Source organism: Amblyomma americanum, chromosome 8 (genome assembly GCF_052857255.1).
Source record: "Amblyomma americanum isolate KBUSLIRL-KWMA chromosome 8, ASM5285725v1, whole genome shotgun sequence".
NCBI classification, from domain to species: Eukaryota; Metazoa; Arthropoda; class Arachnida; order Ixodida; family Ixodidae; genus Amblyomma; species Amblyomma americanum.
Genome location: NC_135504.1, coordinates 74,803,568 through 74,821,259, shown reverse-complemented (window position 1 = coordinate 74,821,259; position 17,692 = coordinate 74,803,568). Strand labels below are relative to the sequence as shown.

Below are 17,692 nucleotides of genomic sequence, written 5' to 3'. Positions count from 1 at the left end.
TTTAATTTTTATTGTTCTTTTTATTTTTTCCTTTAGTTGCTTTACGTTTCACGTCCAGGTGATATGTCCGCGTCCGTGACTATTGTGTCGTCGTAGTCTAATTAAGTAATTACAATTAATCAAGCAAATGTTTCCCACAGCAAGATATCATCACGCGCTCTCTAACACAATATAACTTTTGCAATTTATCTTCGCAGAACGACGTAATCGTGCGGAGAAAGTTTTGCTGACACGAAACACAGGGCTATAGTGACGTCAAAGTGCAATTATCACGTTTAATTAATTAATTGATTATAATTCATCAACCAAATTTTTGAAACAGCAATATCTCATCACGTGCTAACACAATAAAACTTTTGCACATATATCTTTACAGAACAACCCAATCGAGCGGAGAAGCAATGTCGACGTCTGTGGCTATTGGGACGTCGAAGTGTAATTTTCGTGTTTAATTGATTAACTAATTATACTACATCGACCAACTTTTTTCCCACAGCGAGATCTCATCACACAGTATCTAATACAAGCAAACGTTTTCACATTTATTTTCGCAGAGCGACGTTATCGTGCGGAGGAAGTTTTGCTGACACGAAACTCGGGACATAGCCATCTAATGCTTTCGCATTAATAAAGTAGTTTCCTCAGGATACAATTGGACAATTGGGCTCAAAAACGCCGCATACATGTAAGGGCCGCACCCCGCCATAATTTTGAATCAAAATGTGCGGCCTTTAGTCGAGTGTATACGGCACTTCCAGGTTGCTGCACTAGGCTGCGCTGACTTATTCGCTCGTATGCGGGCCAAGCAAGACTATACGAAAGTTGTGGTTCTGGCCATTGGCCACAGCCCCGGCATCTCGCAGCGCAAGGAGGAAAAATCGCAAAGTATTTTTTGAGAAAGCTCACAAGTAATGCGTTATTACAGCGCCGCATTCTGTAGGACTGCCTCGTGGACTGTGAAATAAACGAAGGTCGTCACCCTTGTAATGCGAACTTTTTATTTTGTCATACCTTGGTGTTAACTCCGTTTTATGTGCTTTTTGCTTATTGTGATCAATTACCATCATCATCATCATCCGCCTTGCTACACCCACTGCAGGGCGAAGGCCTCTCCCATGTCTCTCCAATTAACCTTGTCCTTTGTCAGCTGCATCCACCCTTTGCCTGCAAACTTCTTAATCTCATCCGCCCACCTAACCTTCTGCCGCCCCCTGCTACGCTTACTTTCTCTTGGAACCCATTCCGTTACCCGTAAGGACCAGCGGTTATCTTGCCTTCGCATTACATGCCCTGCCCAAGCCCATTTCTTTCTCTTGATTTCGACTAGGATGTCAGATCCGATCATTTACCATCAATTACCACATCATTCTAAAACTGCCTCCCCTACGATAATGCCGCCTTCCCCGCTCCCCGGGCGACGCCGGTGTGCTGTTAATATTTTTATTTATTTATTTATTTCATACTCCAGGCCTTGTTCAGGTCCAAGCAGGGTGGTAAAAAGAATAAGACAAATAGACAATGCATCAGAAACGGAAACAGGAAACAGTGAGTCATTCCAGTCTGTTATAGTTCGGGAGAAAAAATTAAAACTTGAATACATCCGTCAGTTCAAAATAAGGTGTCAGTGAATTTGGATGATGGTGCTGAGTAAGCCTGGAGAATGAAGGGTTAATTGCTAAATCTCCATTAACAAGCATGGAAAGGAACCGCCATGGTAGATTTTTCCCAGGCTGCTCAATAAGCTCAATGCCAATACCACTCGTTATTTGTGAGGGAAAGTCATATCGAGAGAATATTGAGTAGGTATTCGCACAGCTTTCGTCTGTACCCTTTCGAGACATTTTATGTTTTTCCGAGTAAACGGCTCCCAGACAACGTATGACAAAGTCAAGTTTAGGTCTAATTCGTAAATAGTAAGCAGGCAATTATACGTTACCTGGAGAGTTATTAAGTTTATGTCGCAAAAAATATAATTTACGCAAGGCTGAAGAACAAATGTAGTCAATGTGTAAACTCCATGATAAATTGTTACCAACTCTGACACCCAAATACTTATATTTGGTTTCTTCATGCAAAGCCGACGAACCTAGCTCGTACGTAAAAGGTAGTGCAGTTCCTTGACGACAAAAACGTAGAAAGACCGTCGTTTCAGTGTTAAGCTGCATTCCCCAGATTTTGCACTCATCAAATATGCGAGCAAGATAAGCATTTAAATCGATTTGATCGTTTGTTGAAGTGCTTTCTCGAAAAAGCACACAATCGTGCGGCAAGCAACCTGATTTGCACAGAGGAATTAATTGCAGTAGCAATATCATTCATGTGAAGTAAAAAAAGCAATGGTCCTAGGACACTTCCTTGGGGGACTCCTGAGTTGACCGGAAGACAGCCAGATTGTTGCTCATTAATTGATATAAACTGGCGGCGGTTTGTTAAACAGTTCGTTATCCATGCGATCAGAATTTCTACAAGCTCAAGAAGTCTGTTTTAATATTAGCTTGTCATGTGTAACTGTATCAAAAGCTTTGCTAAAATCAAGAAATAGAGTGTCGATTCGATTATTTTTATCAAGACATGAGGCGAATGAATGTATTACTGTGACTATAGTTGTGTTAGAGTTGAATAGCCTTTTCTAAATCCGTGTTAAACATTTGCCATTATGGAGTGTTTATCCCGAAATTCGTTAATCTGATTGGCAACAATATGTTCCATTAGTTTACTACATGAGGATGTCAGTGATATTGGACGGTATTTTTCTAACAATAAACGGTCGCCTTTCTTGAACACGGGCACAACTCTGGCTATCCACCAGTCATCCGGTAATTTTCCAGAGAGTAGTGAAGCACGAAATATCATTACAAGGAAGTTCGCAATACATTCAGCATATTGTTTCAAAAAGTGTTTGCAAGGTTGTCAGGACCACATGAAGATTTAGTTTTTAAGTTTAATAACATCGATACTATGTCAGGCACGAAATAAAATTCGCTTCAGATGGGTGAAACATTTTCTCCTTTGACGAACAAATGCTAGATTTAGAAAACACACCATAGAAATAATCATTGAAATGAGACGCTACATCCCGGTGGTCGGTAGTGATTGATCCGGCAATGCAAATTTGTGATACTGCTTTCTTTTTATCGCTCAAATAGTTCCAGAACTTTTCGGGCTGTTCAACAATAAAGTTCGGTAACACTGTATTGAAGCGGCGTTTCTTCGAGGCCCGAACTGCACGCGCAAGGACTTTTTTCATTTCTTTAATGTGATCGAGTTGTAAGCGTTTTTTTTCCTAAACCGTTTTGTCTTGCGTGTCATGTGGATAATTTCACGTGCTATCCACGGGGTTTGTTTGTGAACTAGTTATTAACAGAGAACAATGTTATTGATACAGAACTGACACATGTCTTTGAAATGGCGCCAAATTTTTATCACGTCATTGTCGTTAAAGCCTGTGAGGCATGTTTCCATATGTTCTATTATAGCTGCATCGTTTGCCCGTGAGTGGTCTTTGAAGGAACGCTTCACAGGTTTCTCAGATGGAGTAGAAGCGACTATGTGTACACTGATACTGACAAGCCGGTGATCATATATACCTTCTCCAACCGCAACAGTATATTCAGTTAGCATTCTGGGCAAAAATACCACATCGAACGCAGATTGACAAGGTCCTGTTCCTGAACTATTGGCTCCTTAACCGTTGGCTCCTGAACCGTTGGCTCCTGAACGTGTTGGCTCCTGAACTATATGAACCAGGCCATGCGTATCATTATGTTAAGCATGCTGTTTAAATGTTTACTGTTCCGTGAAAGTGCTTGCAAACGCTCCCAATCAACGTCAGGTAAGTTCAGGTCACCTACTAGTAACAATTTGTTTGACTGCAAATGAGACATGCTTTCCTGTAGCTTGACTAGATACTCAGGTGGCGCATCGGGAGGTCTGCAAAGTTGCGCACATAAGAAATTTGTGGCCCCAACACGTGATTTTTATGCATAAGCATTCGAGATTTGCATCGTTTTCCAGAACAGCTTCTATATTGTGTTTAATAAGTACTGCAATGCCGCCTCCACAAGAACTCCGATCCTTGCGGAAAACCTGATAAGACTGTGGGAACACATCCTCATCACTTATTTCAGGCGACAGCTACGTCTCTGTTATCACTGCGATCTGTGGGTTATGCTCTAATAATTTCGAGATTTCCTTTTTTGTTTAACACGCTGCAAGCGTTTAAGTTAACAGTACACAACTGCTTGTCGCATTTTTGGGGACAGCATCGAGTGTATGGCTGCGTGGCTGGTTTACTAATTATCTTCACGCGCATGTTTCTTGCTTCATCCCAGAAAAAACGTTCTTTGTCAATGTTAAGTCCCTCATGAATCAGGTATATTTTTTTTACCCTCAAGTTTCTCGGTTTGCGCGCTGTCCCACAGAAGCTTCCTTTTTTTTTAGTGTAGCTTGCGAGTAGTCGTTCCTAATACTTATGTTTGATCCTTTAAGTTTTGTGCAATTTTCAAATATCAGTTTTTTCTTTTGATTGAAACTCTGGAGATAGATGGTGACTGAACAGTTAGTTCCTTCTCGGCCAAGCCTCTGAATGCGGCCGATATATTCGCACTCAACATTCAACTTATCTTTCATTACCTCAGTAATAACCTTTCCTTGAGTAGCGCTTCAGTTTCATCCGGCATGTCAGTTATGCCATGAATAACTATTTCATCGCCTGTTTCTGTCCTCAAGCTCGCTTATCTTTTTTGTCTGGTAGCCAGTGACGTGTTGCAGTGATTTAAGGGTAGCTGCAACCTGATCGTTACGAGCAGAAGAAACGCCTTAAAGCTTTTCTTTAGTTTTAGTGAACATCTGTTAAAGGTTACTTATCATTTTTCCGGCATCAGGTAGTTTGAGTTTTCATTTCTGAAATGTCATTACAAATAGCACTTTGAGCCCCAAGCAGTTATTGAAACAGCTCTTTCTGTGTTTCTGTGTTGGGCTGACCTCGATGTTCTCACAAAGAAGCAACTTGCAAACTTGAACACACTTGTATGCTGGCTCGAGACACTTTATTTTTATTATAAAAATTATATTTATAATTATTTAAATTGATTATCAATAATTGTTTATTTATAAATAATAAATAAAAACTATACCGCCATGCACGCTTTTTCCGGTTTCTTATTAGGTCTACCTCGTCCGCAGTTAGCTTCACTGAGAGGGCACTTAACTTTTCTCATCGCCTGCTTCATGTGTCTCGTAAGCTTCTCTTTCCTCTGTGTCCACTTCGTCGCTCACGCGAACTGCAATTGTTGTGGGTTCACAAAAAGGTACGCGTCTGTTATTTCCGCAATGCCAGGCACGATGCGTGACTTGATCGATTTTGTGAGAATGCTCCGTTGTCAACCTGGTGTTGAGGCACCTGCCAGGCTGCCCAATGTAACACTTGGCGCATAACAAGACGAATCCCGAAACGCGCTCCGCAATATTCTTCTCCTGCGCAACGTCACTGTTCTTCCTGCTCCCTTGTATTTTTAATCATTGTTAACATTTTATGTCACAGGCTGATCAACTGAAAGAGAAGAGAAGCTTGCAAGGTGCATGAGAAAGGCGAAGACAAATTCGCAAGTACATCAAAGGACAGCGAAGAAGGTCGCTGTCAGCGTTGTCGCTGCCAACGTTGTGAGGGCGCTGAGAGCGACCCGGCTTCATTGTGCATTGCTGAAGCTTAAATTTCAGCGTATTCATTGGTTGCATACAAATTCCTGTCGTATCGAAATAAAAGTCCAACATGAAAACCCCTGTCATGCCAGAACAAGGTACTATTAATTATTATCTCATATGTTGCGTTTTCTACTTGATGTAGCCAATCAACAGCTGTTGCACGATTCCACAAGTTGAGCATGGCGCCATGTCCACTTTGCTTTTTTCGCAACTTTCTGGCTTACAAAAGCGTTGTTTTCGGTAAAATTGGCATATTTGTTATCGCCTAACGCTAGCCTATCCTGACTCAGTATTCCTCTTTACACCAGCACAAAACAACCATTAACGCCAGTTTCCGGAACCACTCCTTGAGGGCTCATGTGTCGCTTCCCCGAGAGAGAACAGAGCCCGACCTGAGGTAGTGTATGGAGGCGAGCGAGAGCTGGTCCTCGAGGATGTCCTGCAGGCTCTGGTGCAGAGCCATGAGTCTCTTCTCGTCGCCTGCCTTGTGGGCCAGGTGGAAGAGCAGCCTGCTCTGCAGCTGGTTCTTGGGGCCCTTGAGCACCGACTCCTCGGCCTCGCGGTAGAGGCCCAGGTGGAACTGGCAGCAGGCCAGGTAGCTCCACACGTCCTGCAGAGGCAGACCACGCTGCAGGCGGCGCGCTTTTTTCCACCTGCCCACTCAACTCGAGGGCATGTCGTTCTGCAGTCGAGCTGAAAAAAATTGACCGCACATTTGCCTTTCTGGTAGCGCGAATTTCACCGACAGCTGGCGTGGTGCGGGGCAAGTTCACGCACGGTCGCCCGTCCGTCCGTCCGTCCCTCCGTCCATCCATGTAAGGCGGGCATCCGGCATGACAGGGGTAGGGGTAAAAGGAGGGAGGGAACTACTAACGTCACTCGAGACGTCATCGTGTTCGGACCAATCAGCTTAGTGCCTTGCAGCTGTTGTGTAACGCCGACAGCGTAGCAGAAATGGGAAACGTGGCCTTGACAGGTGTCGCTGTGATATATAAAACCTATAACTGACCGAAACGCAGCTGGGACCGACTGCGAGCCACTTGAAACCAATCGGACTCCAGTTGCTTCTGGTCTTTGGCCTGTTTCAATTTGGCATTTCTGATTGATGATTAGAGACGGTTTCAAAATTTGGCGATAGGAAATATCTCTCCTCCTGCAGTAGGCTATCGCCGCGACATAGGTCGGCACACTCACTCATGAATGCACTCATGTCGCCCCACTCACACCTGTCACTGTGAGTGAGTGGTCGTTAGTGCGAGAGGATGTGAGTGCGAGCTAGTTGATGTGATTGCGGGTGGTCATGAGTGTGAGTGCGAGTGAGTGGGTGTGAGCCTGAGTGGTCATGAGTGTGAGTGAGTGAACGTGAATGTGAGGGAAGATGGGTGTGAGTAGAGATGAGTGGTCAATGGGCATGAGTGATGAGTGGATATGGGTCGATGTGAGTGGCTGTGTATGAGTGGATGTGAGTGGACGGGAGTGGATATGAGTGAACGTGAGTCCACAAAATAGGTCGAAGGTTTGGTTTGATTTTATGAGGCTAACGCCACAAAGCGACTCGGACTATGAGGGACGCCGTAGTAGAGGGCTCCGGTAATTTCGACCGCCTGTCCTTCCTTACCATGCACGGTAGGACACGGTTAATTGGAGACATGGGAGAGGCATCTTTCCTGCGGTAGGCGTCGTCAGGCTGATGCTGATGATGACATCACACAGTACACGGGCCTCTAGCATTTCGACTCTGTCGAAATGCGACCGCCTCGGCCGAAGGGTACCGGCATGCTGGATACTGGACGGCTCAAAGAACAGGAAACAGTTGAGGATTAAGCTCCTCCATACTTTCCCCACAGTAAAAAAAAAAACTTCTTTAGAGTCATAACAAGGCTTCCGTCTGCGTCATGCACGCGAAACGCAGGCTTTCCTGGCAAGTAAACAACTGCATACCAGCTTTTGTTGCATGTGTGCAAGGCGTGGTTATGACTTGTGGCGCGCAATATTCAGCACTGGGCGATTGAAACGAGCGTGCGAAATGAAATTTTGTTTCATCTTTTTGTTGTCGATATTGTGAGTCGAATAACTTATGCTTGCACGCTCCAATTTCAGCAGTTCTACTCCCAGTAATGTGTGGATAGCATGAGGAATACTTTGAACCGGATACTACGTATTTCTCTATGAACTTTTCGACAGGGTTTTTTACCAGTCACGTCGAACCGTTTCAGAACAGCATGCACTGCAAAATGGTTCAAAAGTTAGCTCCATACGCATTCTTCCACGAACGACGTTTCCTCGTCCAACGACGCAGCGGACTACAGGAGAATAACTAGGCGCAGCGTTGGCACTCCCTATGCCTAAGCAGATGCGCTTGTGGTGTCCGTACGCACCGGCCTCAATCGAGAACGCTTGGTTTCTCAAGCCTCCTTCAGACAGGGACTATGTGCAGCGAAGACAACATACTACACAGCAGGTGTGTCCACAGATTGGTCGCGCATACCTGCTCTGGCTAGACGAAGCCAGCCCTGCTCTTATATGTGCCCTAAGTAAAGCCCTAGAGGACATTGTACCTGGACTAATAAGGGCCACTCACATTTGGGTCTTTTCTTCGCAAGGAAAATCTGTATTTGGGGGTCAATACAGCCATTTCCCTTTTCGTGAGGAGCTCACTCGATCTATTCAAAAACACTCAGTTTCCCACGCCGCGAAAGAATTGGTAGTCGCCACTTGCCTCCAGTGTGTTCATGCAGAGTCACGGACACGTCATTGTCGAGGCAAACTCATTATTGATACTCAAATACCGACCAAAACCGTGTCTAAGCATCTTAGCTGACGGTAAACAGGCACTCATCTTCTCAGCAGCAAGCGCGGGAGCACACGTGCGTGACATGTGTTTTGGACATGGAAGGTGCGTTTTAAGCGTCTATTTTCTTCGAGCATCGAAACTGCGAATTGGCCAAAGAGCTCGACAGAGCCCTGGGCGACTCACCACATCTGTGCGACCCAGACTAAGCGAAGGGTGAGTTAGCGTTAATATGAACATGAGAGTGAGTGGTTGTGAGCATGGGTGGTCATGAGTGTGAGTGAGTGGTCATGAGCGTGCGTGAGTGGCTGTGAGTGCAAATGGGCATTAGTGTGAGTGAGTGGTTGTCAGTGCGAGTGACATGAATACGAGTGCGTGGTTGTGAGTGCAAGTCGGCATTAGTGTGAGTGTAAGTGGTTGTGAGTGCGAGTGGACATAAGTATGAGTGAGTAGTTGTGAGTGCAATTGGGCATTAGTGTGAGTGTGAGTGAGCGGTTGTGAGTGCGATTGGACATGAGTGCGAATGTAAATGGTTGTGAGTGCGTGTGGGCAGTAGTGAGAGTGTGAGTGAGTGGATGTGAGTGCGAGTGGACGCGAGTGCGACTGTAAGTGGTTGTGAGTGTTACTGGACACGAGTGCGAGTGTGAGTGAGTGGTTGTGAATGCGGGTGGACATGATTGCGAGTGTAAGTGGTTGTGAGTGTGAGCGGACATGAGTGCAAGTGTGAGTAAGTGGTCTTGAGTGCAAGTGCGCATTAGTGTGAGTGTTAGTGAGTGGTAGTGAGTTGCGAGTAAGTGGCTGTGAGTGCAAGTGGGCATTAATGTGAGTGTGAGTTAGTGGTTGTGAATGCGAGCGAGTGATTGTGAGTGGAAGTGGGCATTAGTGTAAGTGTGAGTGAGTGGCTGTGAATGCGAATGGGCATTAGTGTGAGTGTGAGTGAGTGGTTGTGAGGGCGAGCAGTCATGAGTGCAAGTGGGCATTAGTGAGTGTAAGTGAGTGTTTGTGAGTGCAAGTGCGCATTAGTGTGAGTGTGAGTGAGTGGTTGTGAATGCGAGCGAGTGCTTGTGAGCGGAAGTGGACATTAGGTGAGTGTGATACAGTGGCTGTGAATGCTAGTCGACATGAATGCGAGTGTAAGTGACATACATACATTAAAGTTGCGAACTGGGCGAGTTGGTACTGATTCATATTTGAACAGCGCAATAAAACAACGGAACACAACGAAGAATGGACACCACAAGCGCTGTGGTTGTGAGTGCAAGTGGACATGAGTGCGAGTGTGAGTGAGTGGTTGTGGGTGCGAGTGAGTGGTTGTGAGCGTGATTGAGTCATCTTTCATGGTGCTGAGGTGTGCGCCACGAGGAGCTTTTCATGTGCGAATGTGCAATAGGACACGGTGGCATCGCCTTTCCTTGTAGTCGCTACATAACCGGTTTTAAGTGACGAAAGGAGATTGTGCAGGGATACAAGAAATACATGAGTGCGGAAAGGATTCCAGCTGTACGGATGTATTTTTGTTCCAAATGCAAGAATTTATTACTGTTACGAAAACATTATATTTCATTTACATCTTGGACTGAAAACGGGCTCAGATTTTTCTGCCACAGCCGAGAGCTTCATACAAAATGTTCTTGATCTCACAGCGATCTTAACGTACAAACCTCTTTTTAGTCAATAGAAGCACTCGTTTTTGTGTAATGCAATGGTAGAAATAATGCGATGTGATGGCGGCAGTGAATAAACTCCGCAAATTGGGAAATAAAAATAAATGTTGAAAGCCACAATAAAGCAATGTTTAGTTGAGCAACACCACTGCCATTTTGCCGTGCAGCTTTTGGACTGCTGCATCATTTTTATGCTAATGTACGCACACTTTTACTTTTTCTATGGCGGCTGTCGCTATCCTGCCGTTCGGCTCAACTACTCGAAAGCAAGGCCGCTTTTCAGCATAACTCTCCCTTTGTCAGAAGGCTCACTGCAGAGAATATAATCAGCAAGAGACAGCAACAAACCTCTTTAAAAGAAGGAAAGGAAAGACGCAGTATTCAAGAACACAGGCTATGTGCAGCAATGTATATGGTGTCACGTAGTGAGTGAGATAAACCGGTAGCAGCGCCGTCACTAGGCACAACCTCACTTTTTCTGTTCTTGCGCATTTTTGTGCGAAGAATATGAATGAGAATTATTGAATAAGAACTCCTCGCCCGATTGCAACAAAACTCCCAATTGCATCATAATCAACATCATCATCACCCAGGCTACGCCCACTCCACTGCAAAGGCCATTCCCACATATCTTCGATTAACTATGTCCTTTGCCAGCTTCGGCCACCGTATCCTCTCGATTGCATCAGCATAAGGCTACATAGCTTTCATCTCCACCGGAATAATATTCCCTGTCGTTCCCTTCAAAACGACACTAAGACCGAGGACGAATTCGAGCTGGCCTGCAGCGATAGATTACCCCGTTTTCTCGCAAACGGAACGCTTTCACTGAAAACGGAGCTTTTATTAGCTACAAAAAAGATCAGAATCGAAACAACGGGTGTCGCCCATGTCACCCGTTTTTGCAAGCGAGGTGCGTTGACGCAGAGCCAGTTTTTTATCGCGGATACCCATAATCAAAGAGTCCCGTTCTGCCTCGACGTCACGTGTTCGAATAGAGTCGCTGGATAAAAATGTTCGTATTAAAATTCAGCGTGTTTCGTTTGCAGGAGAAACATCTCCATACACTCAAGGAGCCATATGATCGATTTTCACAAGGTAGAAAAATTTGATGACGTTGCCTTCAGCATCCCTTTAAGGGCCACCGAAGGCGGCGTAGTCGTGCTGCCGGGAATGCCTACCAAGGGCGGGGGCATACTCTTGTCGGACAGCAGGTCCTGGTAGATGCGCATGGCCTGCCTGTGCTGGCCCAGGTGGAAGGCGCAGTAAGCTGTCCACAGGGCCGCCTCCAGCTGCGAAGAAGTGGAGGCGGACCCCGACGGCGCCCCTCCCGTGAATTCGAGCAGCGCCATAGCACCCGTGAAGTCGCGCTTCTCCAGGAACTCCTCCAGAGTGGGCAGCCGGCTCTCCATAGCCGACGACGCCTGCGACGAACCGCCGCAGTCGTCCGGGCCGGTGGCCGATGCTGCCACCGCGGGCTTGGTCCGGGACAGCAGCTGCGTGCAGGGCACCAGGCTCGCTTCTTATAGCCATCGTTAGTAGAATACAACGGCACAAGGAAACAGGGACAGGAACACGCAAAACACAGGGCAGGCGCCAACTACCAACTGATTTTACTATCTAGAAAGAACCGCTTCTATACCAACAAAACAGGCACAAAAATATACAAAACACAGGCGGCGTGGGGAAGGGGAAGGAGAAAAAACGTCAGGTATAGTCTTCGTCTCCCATTGGAGACTCCGAGCGGCATCATCAGGCGAACTGCGTCACAGAAGAAGAAATGCCTCCCCGATTTGGCCTTTCACTAACGGACGCCACAACATAGTCAACTGAAAACGAAATAAATGGCTACAAAACACTGCCCCTAGTACTGCGTACCTACGATTTCCCGCGAAACTTGAACCTGTGTACCCTTCGGAAAGGAGGCTCTAGTTTGGCCTGCTCCTTGTGCAGCAAATGCTGCTGGACTTACTGTACGCTTTTAGCAGGTGCCTTTGCACATCGGCCTCTGAAGCAATTTGGTACGTGGCTGATAGCCTCGCCCACGAATTTCTCTCTACTCAGTCAACAAAAGAATCTGTGATGCTGCCGACCCAAGCGGCATTGGCCGACTGCCCAGCAGTGGCCGCTGGTCGTCGGCCAACCTGTTCGGCTAATGGTGATCGGTCCAAGAGCAGCCGACGGTTGGCCACGTACTACGTTGGAAGGAAGTCGGGCGGCGCGCACGGCCCAAGTATGCGCTCCCGAGTAACTACCAATTACATTCATATGGTAGAGGCAGAATATATCCCGAAATCTTAGAGTAGAACAATGTTTCGCAATGATACAACCATACAAGGTAAACAAAAGTTAGAACGCATACTGAACACGGCTGCTTGCTTTGTTGCCGGAAATTACGAACGGCAGTTCAGTGCCATGCTACAAGAAGAAGACAAGAATTACAGTAGGACCCGCTTGACAACAGGCGAAGAAAACTGCGATTAAGATTATTGCATAGTGTATGTCACTCATTAGTCGAGATAGAAAAAGATAAATGCATAAATCTACGTTATCATCCCTCAGAACGTGTAGATCACCATTTAGAAGTCTGCGAAATGTGTTGTCATACAAAATTATTCAGGATGTCATTTTTCCCCAAAACAAACTTAAGAGTGGAGCCGGTCGCTTCGCAATGCTGTCAGTGTTGTATCCAATGAGCTCTTATTTTCCATCTTGAGTGTTAACTGCGGCTGTCACTGTTCTTTCTCTCCGTGTTGTTTGCTTTATGAGTATTTTGTGTAATGAGTGTTTTACTGTCACGCGGTGGGAGTTACAATACAACCTTTACTCAACATATGAATGATGTTTGGAGCACAGACAAAAAGACAGAAAAGGCCTAAGCCTGTACCCCAATACATGGCAAACAGACAGCGCAAAAAAAGACAGGAAAAGAAAGAGAAAAAGAACCATGACCTTAGCATGAATATTTCTGAAACGCATGATCCAGTTACACGCTTCAGTATTTGTCACAAAATTCGGCGCATTTTAGAAAGAAAGGGCGCAGCGCGTAAGCAATCGCGCCTGCGTGCGGTAAAAATAAAATAAACAGCGGGGAAGGATCCCCGGAGAACGCGTAACTTGCGTGTGCGGCTGCCCTTTCCACTCAGCTCGCCGGCGTGGCGCCGAAGTAAACATAGGCACGCGCGGCGTCGATTTCTCTGGAATGTCTGAGAAGTTTCTACACATCGTCGACGGAGAGGGTGTAACCTTGTCCGCGCTAAAGTGACACCCTCTCCCCTTCGCTCCTGCGCCGATGACTCCGCGTGGCGAGAATTACCTAATTTTTCTGGACGGTGGTTTCCGCGCTCGACCAATGGGGTCGCGCGCCCGGCGCGAGAAGGAGAAGGAGCTTCTGCAGTTGATACTGCGTGTACGTGCGTGCCTGCCTTGGCGCGAAGAACAAACAGACGCGGGCTGCGCCTATAAATGAAGGGCTTCAACCGCTGTCAGCCCGAGCCGCCGTTTAAGCTTCCGAGCAGCGCGCCCGCTCGACTCCCGGGAGAACACCACTCGCCCAGCCACGGACCACCGAGGCAACGGGCGCTAGTCTGCGGATCGACCCCGTCGGGCTCCTCAGGTCGTCGGACTGTCGCAGTGCCCGGTGAACAAATTATATTTTCATTATTTTTCTCTCTCTGTGTAAGTGCACTTTAGGTGCAAAGATTTTGTTGTATTGTAATCTCTCTCGGTTGTTACTTTGCATGAGTTGTATTGTATTTGTGGATCACTTTGTATGTGCTCGTAAGAGTGATTGTGAAATCCTCTGTATCGTCTCTTAGCTGTGAACCTTTGGCTCCGACCCATTCTCTGGCTTGCGACCGGCGAAAGCTATGCACCAAACGACCAGCACCCTTGTCACTTGGTAGCTGGTCTCTGGCTGAGCTTGCCACGCTAAGTCGAGGGCATCTCCTTTGTGACCGAAACCGCTACCACCCCCCCCCCCCCCCCCCGCGCTCTAAGGGTGTCTGGGAGCGCACGCAAAAGTGTGCGAAGTGGTGACAGCATTAAAAAAATAGGTTTTTAAAGAAACAATAAACGAAGGCAAAAGTTATATAAGTAGAGCATGTGCACACATTATTAACTAAAACAGGCATTAATTAAACTACCACGCGAACCATGTGGATATGTACGCAACTTCAAACTAATATGCAGCATGATTGAAATATAGCGAGAATAAACAAGTGAGCAAAAGGAAATGCGAAAAAAACAGTTTCAAAAGATAACTACATTCAAGTGCGATACTTATTTATTTCGCAGGTAACAGTTGTTTTCCATAACCTGTGCGGGATTTGTTGAATTCCCATTGTTCTGGCTTGCGCACCGGGTACACAGAAGTGTGTTTTTCCACTCTGGCCAGCAATTTTAGAGCATTGTGACCTTTTTTCCCTTCTAATCTGTATTTATACCAGGGTGTCTGAAATTATACATACGTTCTAAGCTGACACTTTTTAGGTGCATGTACATATCTTTTGTATGACTTAAATACGGCACTTTGCGGATTATATGGATAACGCGTATAATTTCAAAGCATTTGTCTTTCGTTGTGGTTCCCCAAACAAGTAGCAAGTGCACCATAGTTTAGCGCTGAATAAAATAAAGAGTTGTATATATATATATATATATATATATATATATATATATATATATATATATATATATATATATATATATATATATATATATATATATATATATATATATATATATAGCAGCAGGGAGTGAAGATCCGATGGATCTGGTACAACATAAACGCAATAGAGTGTGCACACGGTGGAAAAGGTAACAATCTTTATTCTAACGTTTAGACCACGGTCTAGCCTTCGTCAGAGTATATGATACAGGCGAAAGCCGCAGCTTTTATAAGTACACGCACGTGGTGAGGGAAACATTCCGGTTGGCGGATAGTAGCGGCAAACGTCTCAGTGTGAGTCGGCAGTGACGGAAAAAGTGTTAGTAAGCACAGTCAAGCATGATTAGGGAATCGTGAAGGATCATTGCAATCACATCTTTGCGAAAGAATTGGTCGTGTGCTCAAATGCACCAGAAAAGGCGAACAACAACAGGACAAAAATCAGATAGATGAAAACACAGATGAATGTCATTGTTGTTTGAACAACGTCTCATGTGAAAAGCTAGGGGGTATGGTGCTGAGATGTGATATCATTTCAGCGATAGAAGCAAAGAGCGGAACTTCATGTCAATACCTTAAAAAGTTACGTAGCATCCTCCACTGCTCCGCGTGGTCTCCGCTTTTATGTCACACCAGCAACATCCAAACTGTCTAGCTGCAACACTGCAAAATGGGAAAGCATTTCAGCAACGGCTGCTTTGGAATTTACGCGTGTTGTTTTGGATCACCACCAATCAGCCCTAAAGTCACTAATAAATACAGAAAAGCAGTTGCTAAACCACACTAACCTGTCTTCCGAAGAACTCGCTGCCCTAGATGTGTACAAAGACAAAAAGTAGGCCGAGATAAACGCTATATCAAGTCCAGAAAGGTTGCGCGACAAAATATTTCTGTCCCCGCAATGCCAGCCTCCCCTGCCATTACCATCCCAATTGCATAACTCAGTTATTAATCTTTCGAACTTCACCTTGACTCATGACGACGACAGTGCCCTAGCACATGGCCTAAATTTCTGTCCCGCGTCCGGTGGGTTCAGTGAGTTTCAGTTGTTTAAAGACGTAGAAAATTTTGCCCGTAATATGAGACTTAAGGAGTACTTCCATGACCGACCACAATATACCGAACGTGATAAAAATTTGCCGTCGCAAAATCACTGGACTCCTTAAATTTAGAGAGAAAATTGCCTTGAAATCTTTATTAAGGTGGTCCAAAAAGATGTACTGGAGGCATACAATACTAAAAAGAACTTTCGCCGAAACGTATCCGGAAAAGAAATCGCAGCAATAAAAAAACCGGCGTCTCAAACTGAGATGGTTATAAAGCCCGGACACAAAGGTGGTGTCATCGTGGTGATGAACAAAACTGACTATGTCGCTGAAGCCGAAAGGCAGCTCGCAGATAGCTCATTTTACCGTCTCCTACACTGCAACCCAACTGCCAAGTTTAAAATTGTTTTGGAAGAGACGCTATCCAATCTCATTCCAGGTAATAAACAGACAAAAGTGCAGTCAATTCAATAATTTCACTCAGTCCACTAGCAGGCAGATTTTACTTACTGCCCAAAATTCACAACCTAACCTAAATCCCTAACCTAACCTAACCTAACCTAACAACCCTGGCCGACCAATCATTTCCGGAATAGGAACCGTAACTGAAAGGCTGTCAAGCTATGTTGACGCCCTCATCATTAAAATTCCTGCTACATTTCAGTCCTTCATACAGGACACAGGACATTTCATATCCGACAAAGTCGAACTCAACATCCCCCAGGGTGCCTTGCTTGTAACCCTTGATGTTGCGTCCCTCTGTACCAACATTCCTCACTCCGATGGCGTCCGGCCGGTTGTGCAGTTTTCTGAGAAACAAAACTTAAGTTCTAATTTTGATGGCCCCACGCTTGCTATACTTTTGAAATTAATACTTTAACTTAACAACTTCGAATTTAATAGCAGACACTATGTTCAGATAAACGGAACATCGATGGGTACGCGGATTGGTCCTTACTATGCCAACATATTTATGGCTTAATTAGAAGACCAGTTTCTTGCTACACAACCATTAAAACCCTTCTACTATAAGAGATTCAGTGACGACATTTTTCTCATTTGGCAGCATGGTGAAGCAGAACTTCTATCCTTCATCTCTAGTTTTAATAACGCGCATGAGGCCATTGCTTTCTCTCATTCTTACTCGCCAACCACAATTAGCTTTCTAGATGTGACAGTATCAATAAAGAATGGCAAACTTATCACAGATGTATGCCGGAAACCTAGCGACAATCCTCAATACTTACACTTCGAAAGCAGCCATCTTAAACGCTGCAAGACTAGCATCCGATATGGGCAAGCCGTCCGCTTTAAACAGATATGTTCTGACGAGCGCGACTTCGAAAGAAACTTTACCAACCTCCGAGACGCCCTGATTAAGCGGAAATACCCAGCGCGACTAATAAACGATGCTGTACAAAGCGCAGGCCTTCTTGACCGCGAGACACTCTTCAAAGCAGAAAACCAATCATCTAGTCAATCACAAATCAACCTGGTGCTTTCTCACTCGGCATCGATTCCAAACATCGCGGGCATTTTGAAAAAAACTCCATGGCATCCTCATGCAAAGTGATTGACTCAAGCACATTTTTCAGCAAGCGCCCCGTGTTGGCTACCGCTGTGGCAAAAACCTCCAGGGACATTCTCACTTCTTCCAAAACAAGCACAAGTGTGCCAATCGGCTGTCACCCATGCAAAAAAATTGCGTTGCAAAGTCTGCGCGCAGATGACGACATCAGCAACGGCTTCCAGCACAGCATCAGACTTTATTGTAAAAATTCGACGTGACTATTCATGTCATACATGCAACGTAATCTAC

At 45.4% G+C, this 17,692-nt stretch overlaps 1 protein-coding gene across 1 annotated transcript in view; it reads right to left on the bottom strand.

The window, feature by feature from the left end:
• Positions 1-17,692, bottom strand: part of Ttc26 (tetratricopeptide repeat domain 26) — a 227,643-nt gene that overhangs the window by 187,231 nt on the left and 22,720 nt on the right. The window contains exons 2-3 of the mRNA XM_077633401.1: positions 11,340-11,654; positions 6,096-6,313 (exon numbers count right to left, since the gene is read on the bottom strand). Coding sequence (XP_077489527.1) covers positions 6,096-6,313; positions 11,340-11,654 — 533 coding nt within the window. The remainder of the gene's footprint in view (positions 1-6,095; positions 6,314-11,339; positions 11,655-17,692) is intronic.